Source organism: Mytilus trossulus, chromosome 1 (assembly GCF_036588685.1).
Source record: "Mytilus trossulus isolate FHL-02 chromosome 1, PNRI_Mtr1.1.1.hap1, whole genome shotgun sequence".
Classification (NCBI taxonomy): domain Eukaryota; kingdom Metazoa; phylum Mollusca; class Bivalvia; order Mytilida; family Mytilidae; genus Mytilus; species Mytilus trossulus.
This window is the reverse complement of record NC_086373.1, coordinates 37,076,594-37,093,203: the sequence shown is the minus strand read 5'-3', so window position 1 is coordinate 37,093,203 and position 16,610 is coordinate 37,076,594. Positions and strand designations below refer to the sequence as shown.

The 16,610-nt window shown below is 30.8% G+C and overlaps 1 protein-coding gene across 3 annotated transcripts in view; it reads right to left on the bottom strand.

Annotated features, from left to right (window-relative positions):
• LOC134723377 (voltage-dependent calcium channel subunit alpha-2/delta-3-like) overlaps positions 1-16,610 on the bottom strand; it is a 123,641-nt gene that overhangs the window by 61,985 nt on the left and 45,046 nt on the right. For all 3 annotated transcript variants that reach the window (XM_063587002.1, XM_063587010.1, XM_063586996.1), the window contains one exon: positions 3,342-3,423. In XM_063587002.1, coding sequence (XP_063443072.1) covers positions 3,342-3,423 — 82 coding nt within the window. The remainder of the gene's footprint in view (positions 1-3,341; positions 3,424-16,610) is intronic.

Here is a 16,610-nt window from a genome sequence, read left to right as displayed (position 1 = left end):
TGTTCCCAGATTATAATCTCTACTGCATTTTCTTTTCTTTGGTGAGACAAAAACAAGACTACAAGACGCACACACAAAGATGGAAAACATGACTGAAATTTTTTGTTAAATCTAACAATACAAGAAATAAAGGTTTTTTTTTACTTGATTTTTAGTAAGGTAGCTTTTTGGCTTAAGAATTTTCTACATAGAGAATTAAATTGTTTCTTACTAGTAAAAAAAAATGTTCATTTAAATTGAAGTTATTTAATTTTAGTAGCTACATAATAGTTCTGTATCATCTTTAAATAATCAATTGTAAATTTATTTGATATATAATTTATTCCTATTAATTTTATTATAGATTTTTTACATCTATGAATTATGTAAGAGAATTAACCAAGTTTAATCTATTAATGTTGTAAGTTTTTTTAAGAGGAGAAATACAATTTTTGCAATCTATAAAGCAAATGACAGCATAATTCCATTTTCTCTGTGTATAGTATTATTTTTATATTGGAAACTCAAAGTGGAGCAAGTTCAGCTAGCTCATACATAGTATGTGTGAAGTTAATAGTCAAATACCTGTCAACTCACAGGGTTTACATACAATTACTTATTCTGCTAGGTAATTGCGATGAAACAGATTTTGGGATCAATTTGGAAAAGCCAATTTTTTTTTACCAATTTATATCAATTTTCAATTAAATCTTTAATTGATGTTTCTCAAAAATTGTGTCATTTTTTTCCCAACAAAAACATAGTTTTTACCACAAATTACCCCCCAAAACCTAAAATAACAACACCTTCCATACTCAAAAATGTTTAAGTTGTGCAAAAAGGTCAGTAAATAGGTTAAGTCAATCTTGAATTATTAGGCTGATGTTTGAACAGATGGACAGACAGTGTGATTACTATAGGGTACAGTGCACTAGATGGCAGGGCATAATAAGGGGGACATAAAAGGGTAGAAGACATTGTTTCAATGAATCTAAGGTGTGATAAAATCTGTTACTATATCTTAAATTTTGGTGGCTATAAACTATTTAAGACCTACATTTACAAGAGGCCTTAGCAAACATGTGCAGCCAGGAATTAATGACAGTCATAGCTGCGAAATTGTAGCTCTTAATGTCCTTTTGATGATTTTTGATATTTGCGGTCTATGGCAAAAAAAAATCAAAGGACAATAGAGCTATGTTTTCGCAGCTATGACAGTCATTGACATCATCATAAGATAATTTTCCTATAAAGTGGATGCAATTTGGTCCATATCATTTTTTCATTAAAATGTTTACATTAAATTAGTAGAATGTTTTCATTAAATTTTGCTTATTTGTGAAGAGGCTAGTAGTGGCTATTTATAGTAACAGTGGCCATAACTTTCAACAGTAGTTTAGGCATTTAACAATACACCATTAGAATGATTATGGACAATTTTTGTCCTGATCTGCAAGGTAATTAAAAAAAGCAAAACAATTATTACTTTAAATTTGATTAAAAATTACTTAATAATTGACAGTAAATGCAAAAAAAAAAGGGGGAAAACAATGGATCTTACTTAATCAAGCACTGAGTTCTCTCTCAAGTATTGACTCAAATAGCAATATTAGGTCTGGAAATATTTCTTTCTCACACTGTGAAATAAGGTAAGCATAAACCCAAGTAGTATGTGTGTAAATATGGTTTAGATTACAAGATATTGGAGTGATTGTTTATTCTTTTTCAACCGATTTTCAATTAGCTAATAAATATAGCAAAAATTGAAGCTGGCATAGTCATTTAAACTGGTTTCAAGTGACAGAAAATGGGATGGAGATCTGAGTTCTAACTACTCTACATCAGAATCATGCAGCTGCATATCATATTTTAATTATTTAAGAGACACATTCTTCATTATTTGTCCATTTTTAAATGTCATTTGCTATAAAGTATCAGTCAATATGCTTGTAAAGTATTATCTAACCATTGTTTTAAGACTTCCCAAGAGAAATAAAATCTACACATATTTTGAAAATGCATATTATTTTCCAATCATTTGACAATTTGAATAAGAAAAAACAAAAACAAACAAAACGATATATTGTAGTTATCCACATCAGATGAGAGATATATAGATATCTTTTATTGCAATCATACACTAATTACCTTATTTTTACATAATAATGCATAAGTATTGCAACATAATAATGAGGGTAGCATGGCATTTTTAGACATTATCCAAAAACCATAGTAATAATTAAGAAAATTCATAGAACATACATATATTTATAGTTTCCCAATCATTCTTTAGAATCTATAAATGGTGAAAAAAAGTTTCCTTGAAAAAAATAGTTTCAGTATCAGAATGCAAAAGATCTTAATGCCACTAAAGCAGCCCTGTTGTTACCAGCTGTAATTGCAGGAACTTCAGATATCACTTTGAAACTAAAGTCCTTCTAAATTATTGTGTCCAATTACTTTCAAGCAACCAATAAGACTTTTTTTACTTCACCTTGGAACTGACAACTCATATTTTTTGTGTCCTGTGTTCCTGTTTGTAATTGAATGACATTTCAAAATAAAGGCACTCAAGAAGTAGCTGCAAAGTAGATCTGAAAATTGCTTCCATACTTCATTACTCAAAATTATCAAGCCAAATATCAATCATTTCAATTCATAGACACCCAGAAAACCATGAAGAAACTTGTCTACCCAATGTGACTCAATATGAGTCGAGCCCTTCCTACACCTGCTTTTGCAATTGGTGAAGCAAGTAAAAAAAAAAGTGATGGAACAATTGATATCTTAAACTGCATATCATATTAGACAACCTGTGTAGCTTACATCTTTATATATTAAATGATTCAAATCTACCCTAATATGGATAAAATCTGTTATAGTCTGATCGATGTTGCTCTGTTATACTTAAACAGATTTTTGGTCTGGTTTAATACAAAATAAGAATGTGTCCACAGTACACAGATGCCCCACTGGCACTATCATTTTCTATGTTTACTGGACCGTGAAATTGGAATAAATTCTCTAATTTGGCATTAAAATTAGAATGATCTTATAAAAGGGAACATGTATACTAAGTTTCAAGTTGATTGGACTTCAAATTCATCAAAAACTACCTCGACCAAAAAAACTTTAACCTGAAGTGTAACAGACGGACGAACGAACAGACGGACGTACAGACGGAGGGACGAATGTACAAACGAACGGACGCACAGACCAGAAAACATAATCCCCCTAAACTATCTTAGGTGGGGCGTAGAGGGGCATAAAAAGCTATGGATTTTGGTCTGGTTTAATACAAAAAAAGCTAATTGATTATGAATACAATGTACATACAAACCTGAAATTTTGTTAAAACCTACCTGTTCTAAGAATTTATAAGAGGTAAAGTCATAAACCATCTTATTCATCTTATCTCCAAATTCTTCAGCAACAGCTTTCATTCTGAAAAGAAACATGAATCAATTATAATGATGTTATCTAACATTTAAGTTGTGACAATTGATTAAACTTGTAAAACAAAATAATGTCCTCCAAAAAAACACCAATTTCAATATCAAATTTTAAGGTTTTAACAAGAGCAGATAATTCTGACAAAGTTTTGCATTTATGATGGCTTTGCTTTTATCAATCCCCTAAAGTTACACACATTTTGGCAAATCAGTTTCAAATATTGCATTTGCTTGCCATGTACTATTCTTCCATTATTATTTCTGCCCAGTTTGGTTAAAATTGGAAGACATTCAGGGAGAAGATAAATATCTAAAAGGTTTATTAACAATGGCAACATAAGTCAAATTATCACTGTTTTGACAAAAGCTCACTTGACTTTTTACTGATTGAAAATTAAACTTGGTACACTTTCAGAGGTCTAAATATTGTTGAACACATCTTTTGGTCAGTTTTTTCTTCAAAGAAAAACATAAATATTATAATGTTTATTAGTAAACCATTTCAAACCCTTTTTCCCTCTTTTTTCTAAATGAGTCTATTTCACCAAGTTCTGCTCAAATGTCTCATCAGTTTATGCAAGAGAGACAAAAGAAACCAAAGAGACGATCAAACTCGTAAGTCAAAGAATAAACCATATGGCAAAAAGCAAGAAAAAAAGCCAAAAGACAACCAGAATATACAAAACACAACAGCAAAAACAGAACAACACAGACCCCATCAAAAACCATTGATGATCTCAGGTGCTCTGGAATTGTAGGCAGATCCTGCTCCTATCAATGTATGAAACTTATTCATTATCAGTTTGTCAACATGATAAAACTAAAATAAACCAGATCACAAAATAAGGAGAAGAAATAAAAGGCTTCTTCTCATTTTGTTTGAACTCTGAATATTATAAATCCAGTTAACTAATATTTATGACCCATTATTACGTTTTTCAAAACAAGTACATAAAGTATGACGTCAAATGTAATTTCTGCTCCTTTAGAGACATTTACTTCCTCAGGTGGCAACAATAAAACAAACTAATCGTGTTCATTACTCAAAGTGAGGCTGATTGGAAGCCTTTCATCTGTAGTAATGAAATCTAAAACCTTATCTTTCTTTCTACAAATTAATAAAAAATAAGAAGTTTTTCAATAGAAAGTATAATCCATCAAGGCATCAGCTTTAATTTATTTACACAACAAAGACAACCTAATCTAATTCATCATTAATAACAATGCTCACTTTCTGTATATGTCTTATAACTGTATTGATCTAATTTATCAAAAGAAAAAAGAAAATATTTTCCATAAACCGGAAATGGAACAAGACTCACATCCTCACAATTTCTTTTAAATTTTTAAGTATAGTAAAGATATTTTAGAGTTCAATTACTCAGGTTCTTTCTTCAAATATTCCAAAAAGCCTTACAATTTTAAAATACTTCCAAAGATGAAAGTCATTACTGCATTAATTTATTATAAAATAAACCAAAGGATTCAGACTTTTGCTTCATGACTCACTGTTACTTATACACACAATTAAACAGACCAAAAAACAATAGTCCAGTCAAACTAAGATTTAACCTCCAACTAATTGCAACAGAAAATGTTTTAGTTCTAATCTATAGCATTATGCCCTTTATATACACAGAAAAAAGTCCCATAAAATCTAACTTGAGGAAAACTCAAAATCAGCACTTTTAATTTCCTATGGAAATTGACATTGGAAGGGGAGATAACTCTTACAAAAATGAGTCTTTTTTGGTCAGTTTTTGGTTGTTTTTCTTGAAATGTATGTACAGTATGATACTTTGATGGGGTTTTAAGTGTGTATTTGACTGAAATATATAATCTTCTGCTCATGAAATGTACAAAACCAAAATGGTATGGGTAGTTTTATTTTTTTCATGCATTTTTCATTAAAGAATTTGCAAATTTGAAGCTTTGTAACCATTTTGAAAAAATAATGTGAAAATTTGGTAATGTTTATTTCTGTATATAATATTATATTATTTCAGCAACTTACTTATCTAATGAAACTTTAAACCACAAAAAGAAGAATACATGCTTTATTAATTTTATTTAATTTGAGATTCTTTACCTTGACATGTTGAAAAATTCAATAAATGGTCAACTAATGAATTACGAAATCTAGATTATAGCTTGATAAAATATATGAAAACACCTTAAGAGTTGTTTATTATACTGTAAAGACCTCTAAAAAAACAAGAATCAATACATTCTGATGAATAGAAGCGGTAAAGTTATAATTTTGTATCAATTTTTATTGATATTTCTGCCTTTTTTGCAAGAGTTATCTCCCTTTTCAATACAAATCTCCATAGGAATTTTAAATGGTGATTTTTTTTGTCTTCCTCAAGTTAGATTTTATGGGACTTTTTTCTGTGGATATTTGGGGTATAATGCTAAAGATTAAAACTTAAAAATATTCTGTTGCAATTACTTTAAGGTTAGGGTCAAATTAATGCTAGATTGACTGGACTACAAAGAAAAAGCACTTTATCTACTGTAAATTATTGCATGCATTTATTATTGCAAATTATTTTCAGAACAGATGAAATGCAAGATTAATCATTGCAATTTTAGGAAATTCTGCATACAGTAATTAATTATGTGTCAGAAATAAGAAAAGCATATGTTTTTATTTTATACTTTTTTAGTATCATGATCTGCATAAATGTTACAGTGCACTAAATTAATAAAATTTTGTAATGTTTTGAAACTTTTCATTATTGCAAAATGATAAGTATTGCAAAATTGAAAATTTCATTTTAAATTTTGATAGCATTATTTGTATGGATTATTTCCTGAAAACATAGCAGTTGCTTATTTTTTGAAAATTGCAATTATAAATGCACATTTTTTTTTTATATACATGTAGTATATAGAAATTTATAATAATGTCCAACACTTGTAATTATAGAGTATTTATTTTGCATGATCTTTGTAATGTTACATTATTTAGCTCACTAATTTGTGGAACCGTGTAATAAAGCACAGTATATTTAAGACACTCCTATCTCCTCATTTTTTGAAATAATAAAAAAGAGCGTATTATTGAACAAGAAATATGCATTAGTTTGATTATTTTATTCTGTAAGCAATACAGGTATACGAATCATACCACAACTCAATTAATTTTCAATATCATATTATAACATTAATCTGATAAAATGTTGGTTTCATGGGTATGGATTTTTAATAAAGATATTAATTTTTTTCATGATATTAGAAATATTTCAACCTTTATATGTTGTTTACGGAGGATTGGAATTAATAAAAACAGTGTTGGGAAATAAACCGTTGCTATTTTACAGTATGGTAAATTTGCGTAGCATAAAAATCTTCAGGAAATGCACTAAGGGTCCTCTATGAACTAAAAAATCTAAGTATAACATTAACAATTAATACAAAGGGATCAGTGAGTGTCTTGCCTCCTTGACCTGATCAAAAACATAGATAATTCACACAGTTGACACCACTATGACCAGAAAAGTAGGACTTGTAAGCCTTGCTTCTGCGACAAAGATTTGAACTTGAATTTAATGTGGATTCATTATTATTCCTGGGATACCAATTTTCAATGATTTCTTCAAAACCATGAAATCAAATGGCCAGGAAAATATAATTTTTTCCCAATTATTGAAAATTGATATTTAAAAAAGTCAATTAATTCTCAGTATATTTAAAAAGATACATATATACTTAAAAAAAAAGTTTTTTTCTAAAAATAGAAAAAAAAACCACTGGTAATTTTTTTAGTCAGTTTTTGCAGTATATATATATGTCGGTTCAAAAAACAGTTTTTTATTTCTATTACCTCAACCTCAAAATAAGCCATAATGGCAATCTTCAATCTCAAATTTATTTTACTGAGGAAAATCCTTTTTGCATCATGTCCTTCATAATCTAGATTGCTGACTCATTGTTTAGGGAATCAATGAACAGAACAGGCAGCCTCTTAGGGCAGTCAATCAGCCCCATTTAGGAAAACTTCTGGATCTGCCACTGTGTATTTCAATTGTATGTGCAATTTGAGATTGATATAAAGGGAGGTCACTCAACTCTGTTAAACAAAAGTAAAATACACCAGATCTCAAAAACATTGTTTAATGTTCCAATTCTTTCTGCAGGACCATTAACACAGCACTTGGACTTATATAATTGATTCAGAACAGAATATTATGTAAATCTGGAAAGATCTTCCGATACCAAGTATCGTGTTTTTGTGGCTTTCTCAATCATTTATACACAGACTGCCTCTGTAAATTACATTATTTGCTCCAATAAACCAGATTATCATTGATCACTACGGCTATAGAATAAAGCAATTCATATCAATTGTTCCTCATTTGTCCTGGAGACAGAATGAAACTGCTGCACAAATTTACTGAAATAACTAATTTAACACAAATACGTTTCGAGTGTAACTTAATTAGTGCAGAATGTTACATTCTCATTTCCAGTTTCAGCTGATTAATAAGAGAACCACAATTGTGCTACCAAGTACAAACAAACTAAAACATTGTTATTGAGATTGAAATGAAGGAATTTTACATGAAAGGATATTTTTCTTAAATTATTAGATTTTTTCAAGTACTTATATTATCAGCCTTCAAGTGAAGCTGGTTAGGTTTATGTCAGGGCAAAATAAATATTCTTTTATGGTTCATTACCCTTTTTTATCAGCCATCTTGAGTTTGATGTCATTATAAACCTCTCTTGATTTGTGTTTATTTCATCTACATTTTATCTATAGTTTCTTTTCTTCCCTTAACATAACAAATCTCTGCCACTCCCTTTCCCCTCACTCAAATCTAAAGTTAGACAGTCACTTTCCCCATTACCATTCTCAATTTCATACTGTACACTTTAAAATATTGTTTTAATGTAAAATCACATTAAATCTAGCTTAAAACTACAAAATTCTTTGAACATAATCATATTACTTTCATTAGTGTGACTTATATGTTCTCATTACAGTATAATAATAAAATTTTAGCGAGTCATGGCATTAATGTGTGAAAAGACCACCATAAAGACTACAATATGCCTGCCAGTCCCGTAATAATCTGTTTTTAAATTCACTCTGTTTTTTGTTCATACCAAAAGCAGATCCTTTATTACATGCGTGTAAAATGAATTATTTCTAATGCTTTTCTTTTAATAATAATGGTTTGTAACTCCAATTTTATTTAAGAAGTTGACTAGCCCATTACAATGATGGAATAGCTTGTATGCCCTAAGAACACTCATTACATTTGATGGACATGAAAGTGGGAGACCTATGGCTAGAGAGGAAATCTAATAAGAGCTTTCTGATACAGGCAATTATGGGTATAACGTGGTAATTAGCCAGTAGCACTATAAATGGAAGGTTTGTTTCCTCCTTAGCTGATAATCACTAGGACTAGGATCAAAGTGACAAATATAGAACTGTCATCCACGTCCAGACAGATAGATAGTACGATCAAACGTACCATATCCTTTACCAGTAGGTGACAGCAACCCAATGCCAGTAGCACTATAAATGGAAGGTTTGTTTCCTCCTTAGCTGATAATCACTAGGACTAGGATCAAAGTGACAAATATAGAACTGTCATCCACGTCCAGACAGATAGATAGTATGATCAAACGTACCATATCCTTTACCAGTAGGAGACAGCAACCCAATGTCAGTAGCACTATAAATGGAAGGTTTGTTTCCTCCTTAGCTGATGATCACTAGGACTAGGATCAAAGTGACAAATATAGAACTGTCATCCACGTCCAGACAGATAGATAGTATGATCAAACGTACCATATCCTTTACCAGTAGGAGACAGCAACCCAATGTCACAAACAATCACAACGTCTTATTTTGATAAAATGCAATGAACTTTGTCTTTATATTGTAGTTTATACGAGATCTTATAAATTACATAAAGTGTTTTCTTCCATGATCCCTTATTTATTACTTATCCAAATCATTAATAGTTCTTAACGGATATTCATGTCAAATCTGTTTAATCCTATAACATTTTGCAGGCAGACAATTTGGCTGGAAAAGATCTTAAATATGCATTTATTGCAAACATTTTTCTATTATTCTAGTATAAACTTCTGTCATTTCTGTAGGGAATCGTTATGCTGTGGATTACATAATTTAGTAGACTAAAAAATAAACTTAAGTCAACAACTAATCAAAGCAAGAATGGACAAATTAAAATGGCAGACTGCTGACAGCAAGATTTTAAAAGTATTCAAATAGAACAATTTCTTTAAAGGTCAACAAAATGTGTAATTGAGGAAAAAGTCAAATGACTGCTATTTAATTGAACAACCATTCTTTATAAGTTACATCTAAATTCTAATAACACGGCTGGTAATCTACACACGCAGAACATTAGGTTCTGCAATGAAAACCGTGAGAGGATTTTCCGGTTGTGTTTGAGTGGAGTAATTGTCACCGCTTCAAAAGGTACGTACATTTCTAAATCGCAATTTTCTTATTCGACTGATCAAAATATTGAAAATCGGAGAATGCTATGCTGTGGTGAATACTTTAACGAAGAGATACATGTATCATTTACTGTTGTACGTGGAGTTGAACTCCTACAAAATCAGTTGCCGCACAAGAACTTGCCTAAAAAAGTGACATTTTGATTTTGAAATGGTTCTATTAACAGACCTACAAGTTCAAATTTCCTTTTTATTGGGTCAATGGGTATGAATGTCGTTTTGGGCGGTGTGTACACTGTCCGGTGTTGATAGACATCTTAATAAATCTAAAAATCTTATATTTTAATTTTTTAATGAGTGAGGGGATCGGTTCTGATTGAGGACATCGTGAATGCGTGAGGGGACTTGAAATCTTATCTTTATATACAAGCTATCAGTAGTTGAAAGTTGAATTAATATGGTTAGATTGTTTATGAAAAAACAAATTTGTGTGCATAAATAAAAATTATGAGATAGAATTTTGAAATAACAATAAATGACCATGTTTTCTTTTTATGAATAAAGTCTAACCAATAAATTTCAAATATGTGTCCAAATTCGTGGATTTGGGCAAATAATCGGTATAGTTTACTATTAATTGGTATTTATTAATAAATGTTATTTTCATTGTGATTGATAAATGTTATATATCAGTATTGCAAATTTAATCCTGAATTTTGTCTATCCTTTTTTTGGGATATTGTTTAAGAAATTCATATATTACGTCACTTTGTGCGTTGATGGTTTTGGCTAACGCGCCTGTGAATTTTTATTTGCTGGTTTAGGTAGTTTTATGTATCCGTTTTTATTTTGTAGTTAGTCACCACTTCGATTTTTATCATGTATATCTATTATATGGTCATTTTATAAAACATCACTGGTTGCAAAATTATGAATTATTCGAAATAACAAGGATGTTCTTATTCCTGGCAGAAACCCTAGCCGTATTAGGCACAACTTTTTGGAACTTTTGGTCCTCAATGTACTTGTCTTGTCTTTCGAACTTTTTTCATCTGAGCGTCACTGGTGGGCCTTTTGTGGACGAAAGACGCGTCTGACGTATTTATAAGTGTTTTTTTAAACCTGGTACCTTTTATTAGCTATAATTGGAGTGTTTCTCTGTCCTATATGTTCTATCATTTATTTGTATTGTAGTCCTGTCATGTAATGTTGTCTTTAAATGATATATTTATCATTTCTGTGAAAGAGGGAGGTTTGGTATGCCACAAAAACGGGTTCATCCCACCATTTTTTCTTATAATGTCCAAGTCAGGAAAATGGCCATTTTTAAACTGTATAAAAAATATGTGGTATGATTGACAATGAGACAACTATCAACAAAAGACCAAAATGACACAAACATTAACAATTATAGGTCACCGTACGGCCTTCAACAATGAGCAAAGCCCATACCGCATATAGTCAGCTATAAAAGGTGTTCGTTTCTGTGTGTGTTAAAGTTTAACTTTGTGTTGCTGTTGTTACGTAGTTTTCCTCTTATATTTGATGTGTTTCCCTTAGTTTTAGTTTGTAGTCCGAATTCGTTTTTTCTCAATCAATTTATGAATTTCGACAACGGTTTACTACTTACTTCTATGAACAATCTGACCACATCAAGTAAGCAACTTTCAAAGACTCATAGTTTGGATATAATATTATGATTTCACGTCCCCTCACGCATTCACGATGTCCTCAATCAGAACCGATCCCCTCACGCATGTCATTATGAAAATATGATGTTTATAGATTTATTGAGATGTCGATCAACACCGGACAGCGTACACGCCGCCCAAACCGACATTCATAACCTTTGACCGAATAAAAAGTAAATTTGAACTTGAGGGTCTGTAATTACAACCATTTTAAAATGTAAATGTCACTTTTTTAGGCAAATTGTCGTGCGGCAACTGATTTTATAGGAGTTCAACTCCACGTACAGCAGTGAATGATATATGTATCTTTTCGTTCGAGTATTCACCACAGCATAGCATTCTACGATTTTCAATATTTTGATCAGTCGAATAAGAAAATTGCGATTCAGAAATGTTTTTACCTTTCGAAGCGGTGACAATTGCTCCACTCAAGCACAACCGGAAAATCCTCTCACGGTTTTCATTGCAGAACCAAATGCTCTGCGTGTGTAGATTACCAGCCGTGATAACTAAGCACACCATATATTTGTGGGAAAACAAATTCATAAAAAAGTGTTGTTACATAACAAACAACAAACAATCAAGGTACTGAAGTACTGAACATAGGATGACCGCAAGTTCTTGTGGATCAGGTCACAAGCACTTGTCTCAGACAAAAAATAATATTTATCTCTATATCAGAAAGTGAGGTTAATGTACAGACACACATTTTTATATTATTAATTCATGTTCTAAAAAAAGATTTTTATGAGTATTCTTTAAGAAATGAATTTATATCAAGCGACAAGGAATGTTTATTTCGGCGTTTTGCATTTGCGCCGATCTGCATTTCATTTGCGCTGATTTTTTCTTTCATTTGCGCCGATTTTTTTTTTCATTTGCGCCGATTTTTTTACAGGTAAATAACAGGTAAATTACAGGTGAAGTGATATAAGAACATGTAGTATGAGTGCCAATGAGACACCTCTCCATCCCAGTAATGTTAAGTTATTTTCATTTGTCATTAAAGACCTTTTCTGTTTGCCATTTGTACATGTGTTATGAATTGTCAATTATAACATGTATATAACTGTTGTCTCCTGCTTAAAATCAAGAAATAAAAAACCTAAGATAAAATCACTTTGATTATACTAAAATGACGAATTTAAAATATATGTAGCAGCATTCAAATCCATAAAAACAGAATACATTCAAATCATAAATCTGTTCTTGCCGAGTATGTATAGGCAAAACATCATATATATTCCTTTCTTATGATTTCGTCTCTTCTATATTTGGCAAATGTGTCGATAACGAATGCCATCGTTTCTTTGTTTGGCATACATACTGGTGGGGGCATTTCTAGAGTTCGCATTCTTTAATTTTATGGACGCCATCACAAATTGGTTAACCGTTATGGAATGTGTACTTGTACGTTGTCTAAGAATGTATGACATTGGTCATCAGAAGGAGTGTCAGAAAATGTCAAACGTGAAGCAGTCATCGATTTCATGTAGGGAAAGGAATGGTAACCCGAAAAATTGGGATATATAGCCATTTACCAATTGCAATGTCACTTGATTTGTCTTCATACTCTGTGCTCAGCCAATGTAAAATATGGACTTACCTGTAACTTACCTGTAAATTCAATTAAGACAAATATAAAATCGGCGCAAATGAAAAAATGAAATCGGCGCAAATGAAAGAATGAAAATTTTCAAAATCAGCGCAAATATAATACGTCCACATATTCATAGATCGGTTACCGGTCAAAAACAAAAGTTACTTAAGTAGAAATCTCTGTGGTAACATGATACATCAGAATGCCCTCATGGTCATCACAATGTAAAAATATTGTTACATAACATTACTATGAAATATCCACACAACAATAATGCAATATCTTATATGACTTATCATTATATATCTGTTCATTAAATGTAATAGCTTATATCAATACATTTATAACAATTCCAATGATACAACGTTAACCACAACCCCTCTCCAAATCAGCAACTTGTTTCTCATTTGATTAAGACCTATAAAAAAATGTACCAACTGCTCATTTAGAGTTTGATTGATTGATAGATAGATTTGTGTGTTTTAAATCTATTGGAAAATATCAGAACAAGAACATGTCACATTGCTTATTCATTACAGCTTTCCCCTTTCAAAATACCAATGGCTTGAAATGATTATAAACAAATTGCAGTTTACTTGTATATATAAGCTTGTTCAGAATATCCAAAAATGTTAACTTATTTAATGGTCATTATCTTTATCTTTGGTATGCTGAACATTTCTCCTCTTGATGTAGTAATTGTATAAGTTGGATAAAGATCAGATGAATGATCCTATCCTAAAACCAACTGTCCATGCTTGGTTGTCAATTGTTAATTTCAAACCTATTAATGAAGCTTAATGCAGCTCGGCTAATAGATATATTCCTCTTAGCTCTGTGTCCATGACATTACTTGGAATTGACCAGCAACACTATTACCTTTTAGCCATCAGGGATGACAGTTCAGTAGCAATATAATTGAATTCACATCACACTTTTCTCAAGGGCTAAAGACAAGATACAAAGAATAACATCACAAATTACTGTTTATTGCTACGGTAACCTATCTCATTAATCATCAATTTGTATGGTTACTGGCAATATTGGACCATTCAAAGTCATTTTACTCAGATAGTAACAGCCATTCACTTCTTTATTAACAATAACAAAAGTGTTTCATCAAGCAATTTTCCAAGGAGAAGAATTTCTAATTGAAAACTTGGCTTTATTAAAAAACCATGTATCAATATTCCACCATACTGACTGTCTGAATAATCATCAAACAATGAAATAAATCAACTGGTATTTGTTAAGATGCCCTTTTTATTAAGAAAATTCTGCAACTGAAGAGTTTCACTCCAGATAAGCTTATCATGGGGAAATTTTACTGTAAGTCAAAACAGGTTTCATATTGCACATAGCAGCATTAATAGAGCTTTTTATTCCATAAATCAATACATGTATCTGCTACATATTAGATAACAACTTGTTAAAAGTTATTTTCAATGTTACAGTTTAGAGATATAAATGAATATGTAAAACATTCTAGGTTTCACATGGGAACAGTATTATCTAACAATATATATGTTCCTGGTTTCTCTTACAGCTGATACAGTATACTTAATTAATTTGGTTGGTAATTTTCCTGCATTTTAAACAGTAAAAATGGCAAAAAGCAAACCACATCGTTCAAGGAAGTGCAAACTTATTTTATATTGAACAAGAGGCTGTCAGAGTGACAGCAAACCAGATGTTTAACATTCATTTGTGTCCTGGCATTTTTCAATATTACAGGGACCATAAAAAAAACATCCTGAACAGTAAAAAACACAAAAATCAATATTGAACATTTTGTCATCAGTAACAACATATTGAATGGAGTAGGTCCGGTAAGGAACGATTTTGGCCTCAAATTTCAGGTTCATCTGACGAAAGATTTTGACCACTTTTTAAACACTTAAGTGGCTATTTCATTTGATTCAATTAGCTTGTGTGAAAGATTATTACTGATTTAGTCATTAAAAACGATCCGATTCAAGCTCAAATATAAAAAAATCTACCAAATATGCTGAAAAATGTCACTTTTCAGATGTTTTTTGTATAAATGAAAGTGGCCGCATTTGTGTTCATCCTTAATCTTTTGTTATATATTATGTTATGTATTATCATCCAATACAACTTACATTCAATATTAAGGATGAACACGAATGCGGCCACTTTCCTTTTACACAAAAACCGTCTAAAAATTCAATAAAATGCTAGAATTGTGAAGATTTCAGTAATTTAGCATGACTTAATGGTGCTAGTACCCAATTCAATATATGTGCATTGTATTGTCAAAAACAGCCAATGTAGCAGAAGCAATTTACTTGCCATTAAATACCTAAAAGATTACATTTTAACAATTTTGTAAAACTGCTATATTTTGGGCCAAAAAAGGGGTCTTACTGGACCTACTCCTCTGATAAGCTTTGATTAAATAGTCAATGAGTTAAAGGATTTACTTGACTAAAAATGTCATTTTTTCAATCTATCAAGAACCATAACTCTTAAAGGGGAAGTGAAAATCGTTAAAATCAATCTTAACTCCCATTTGTCATCATTTGAAAAGCTTTGATTGAATGGTTCTTGAGTAAATGCACAAACAATTTAGCAGTCGCCATCACACGCCTGCTATACATCCAATAATCAATTACCTATTGTTCCTTCAGAAATGCGGTTAAAAATCATCAGAAAATAAACGAAAAATTTCATAGATTTCCCAGACTTCAAAATTTGTCTAAAACATGCAGGAAATATTTGGCACTGGACATTTAACAACCAATAAAGTAGAAACAATACACAATCAAATAATACTGTTTTTATAGAATGCATATATCTATTAATAATAACTAATTCAACCTCTAGATATGACAGCTATGACATTGGTTCATCAATAATACTTAATTCACTTCCAGTAAAGTGTATGCTATGGTCCAGTGCTATGGTTAGAGGTTTGGTAGGAGGTAGACAGCTCATATTTTCCTGAGAGTATTTTAAGTGCGAGACACTGGAAGGTCTTAATCAATTGGTTATATATATGCCTTTAAAGGTTTGGTATTTAAGGATCAAAATGAACATACCGTAATAAATAGTTTATTATTGCTACCATCTACATTCTTTTAGCACTATTTAGAAAGATTATGGTATTAAGAGTAGTTTGGTGTTAAACTCAATAACCTTTAATATTCTTATCTATTTTTTACCAGTTATATATATATTCCCTATAACATTAAATGTCTTGCTATTTTTGCAAGGCCATTTCAGAAATAACTTTCTGTTTATTCACAAAAGCAATCAATGTTCTATTTAATGTAATTCAGTAATAAACTTCTACAACAACAGTATTTCATTTGGAACCAATCTGTTCTGGATTAACACAATGTACAACACAGAATAACAATAAAACAGACTTTGAAAAAAGAACAATTCAACTTTCATAATAAAAACTCATTTAGA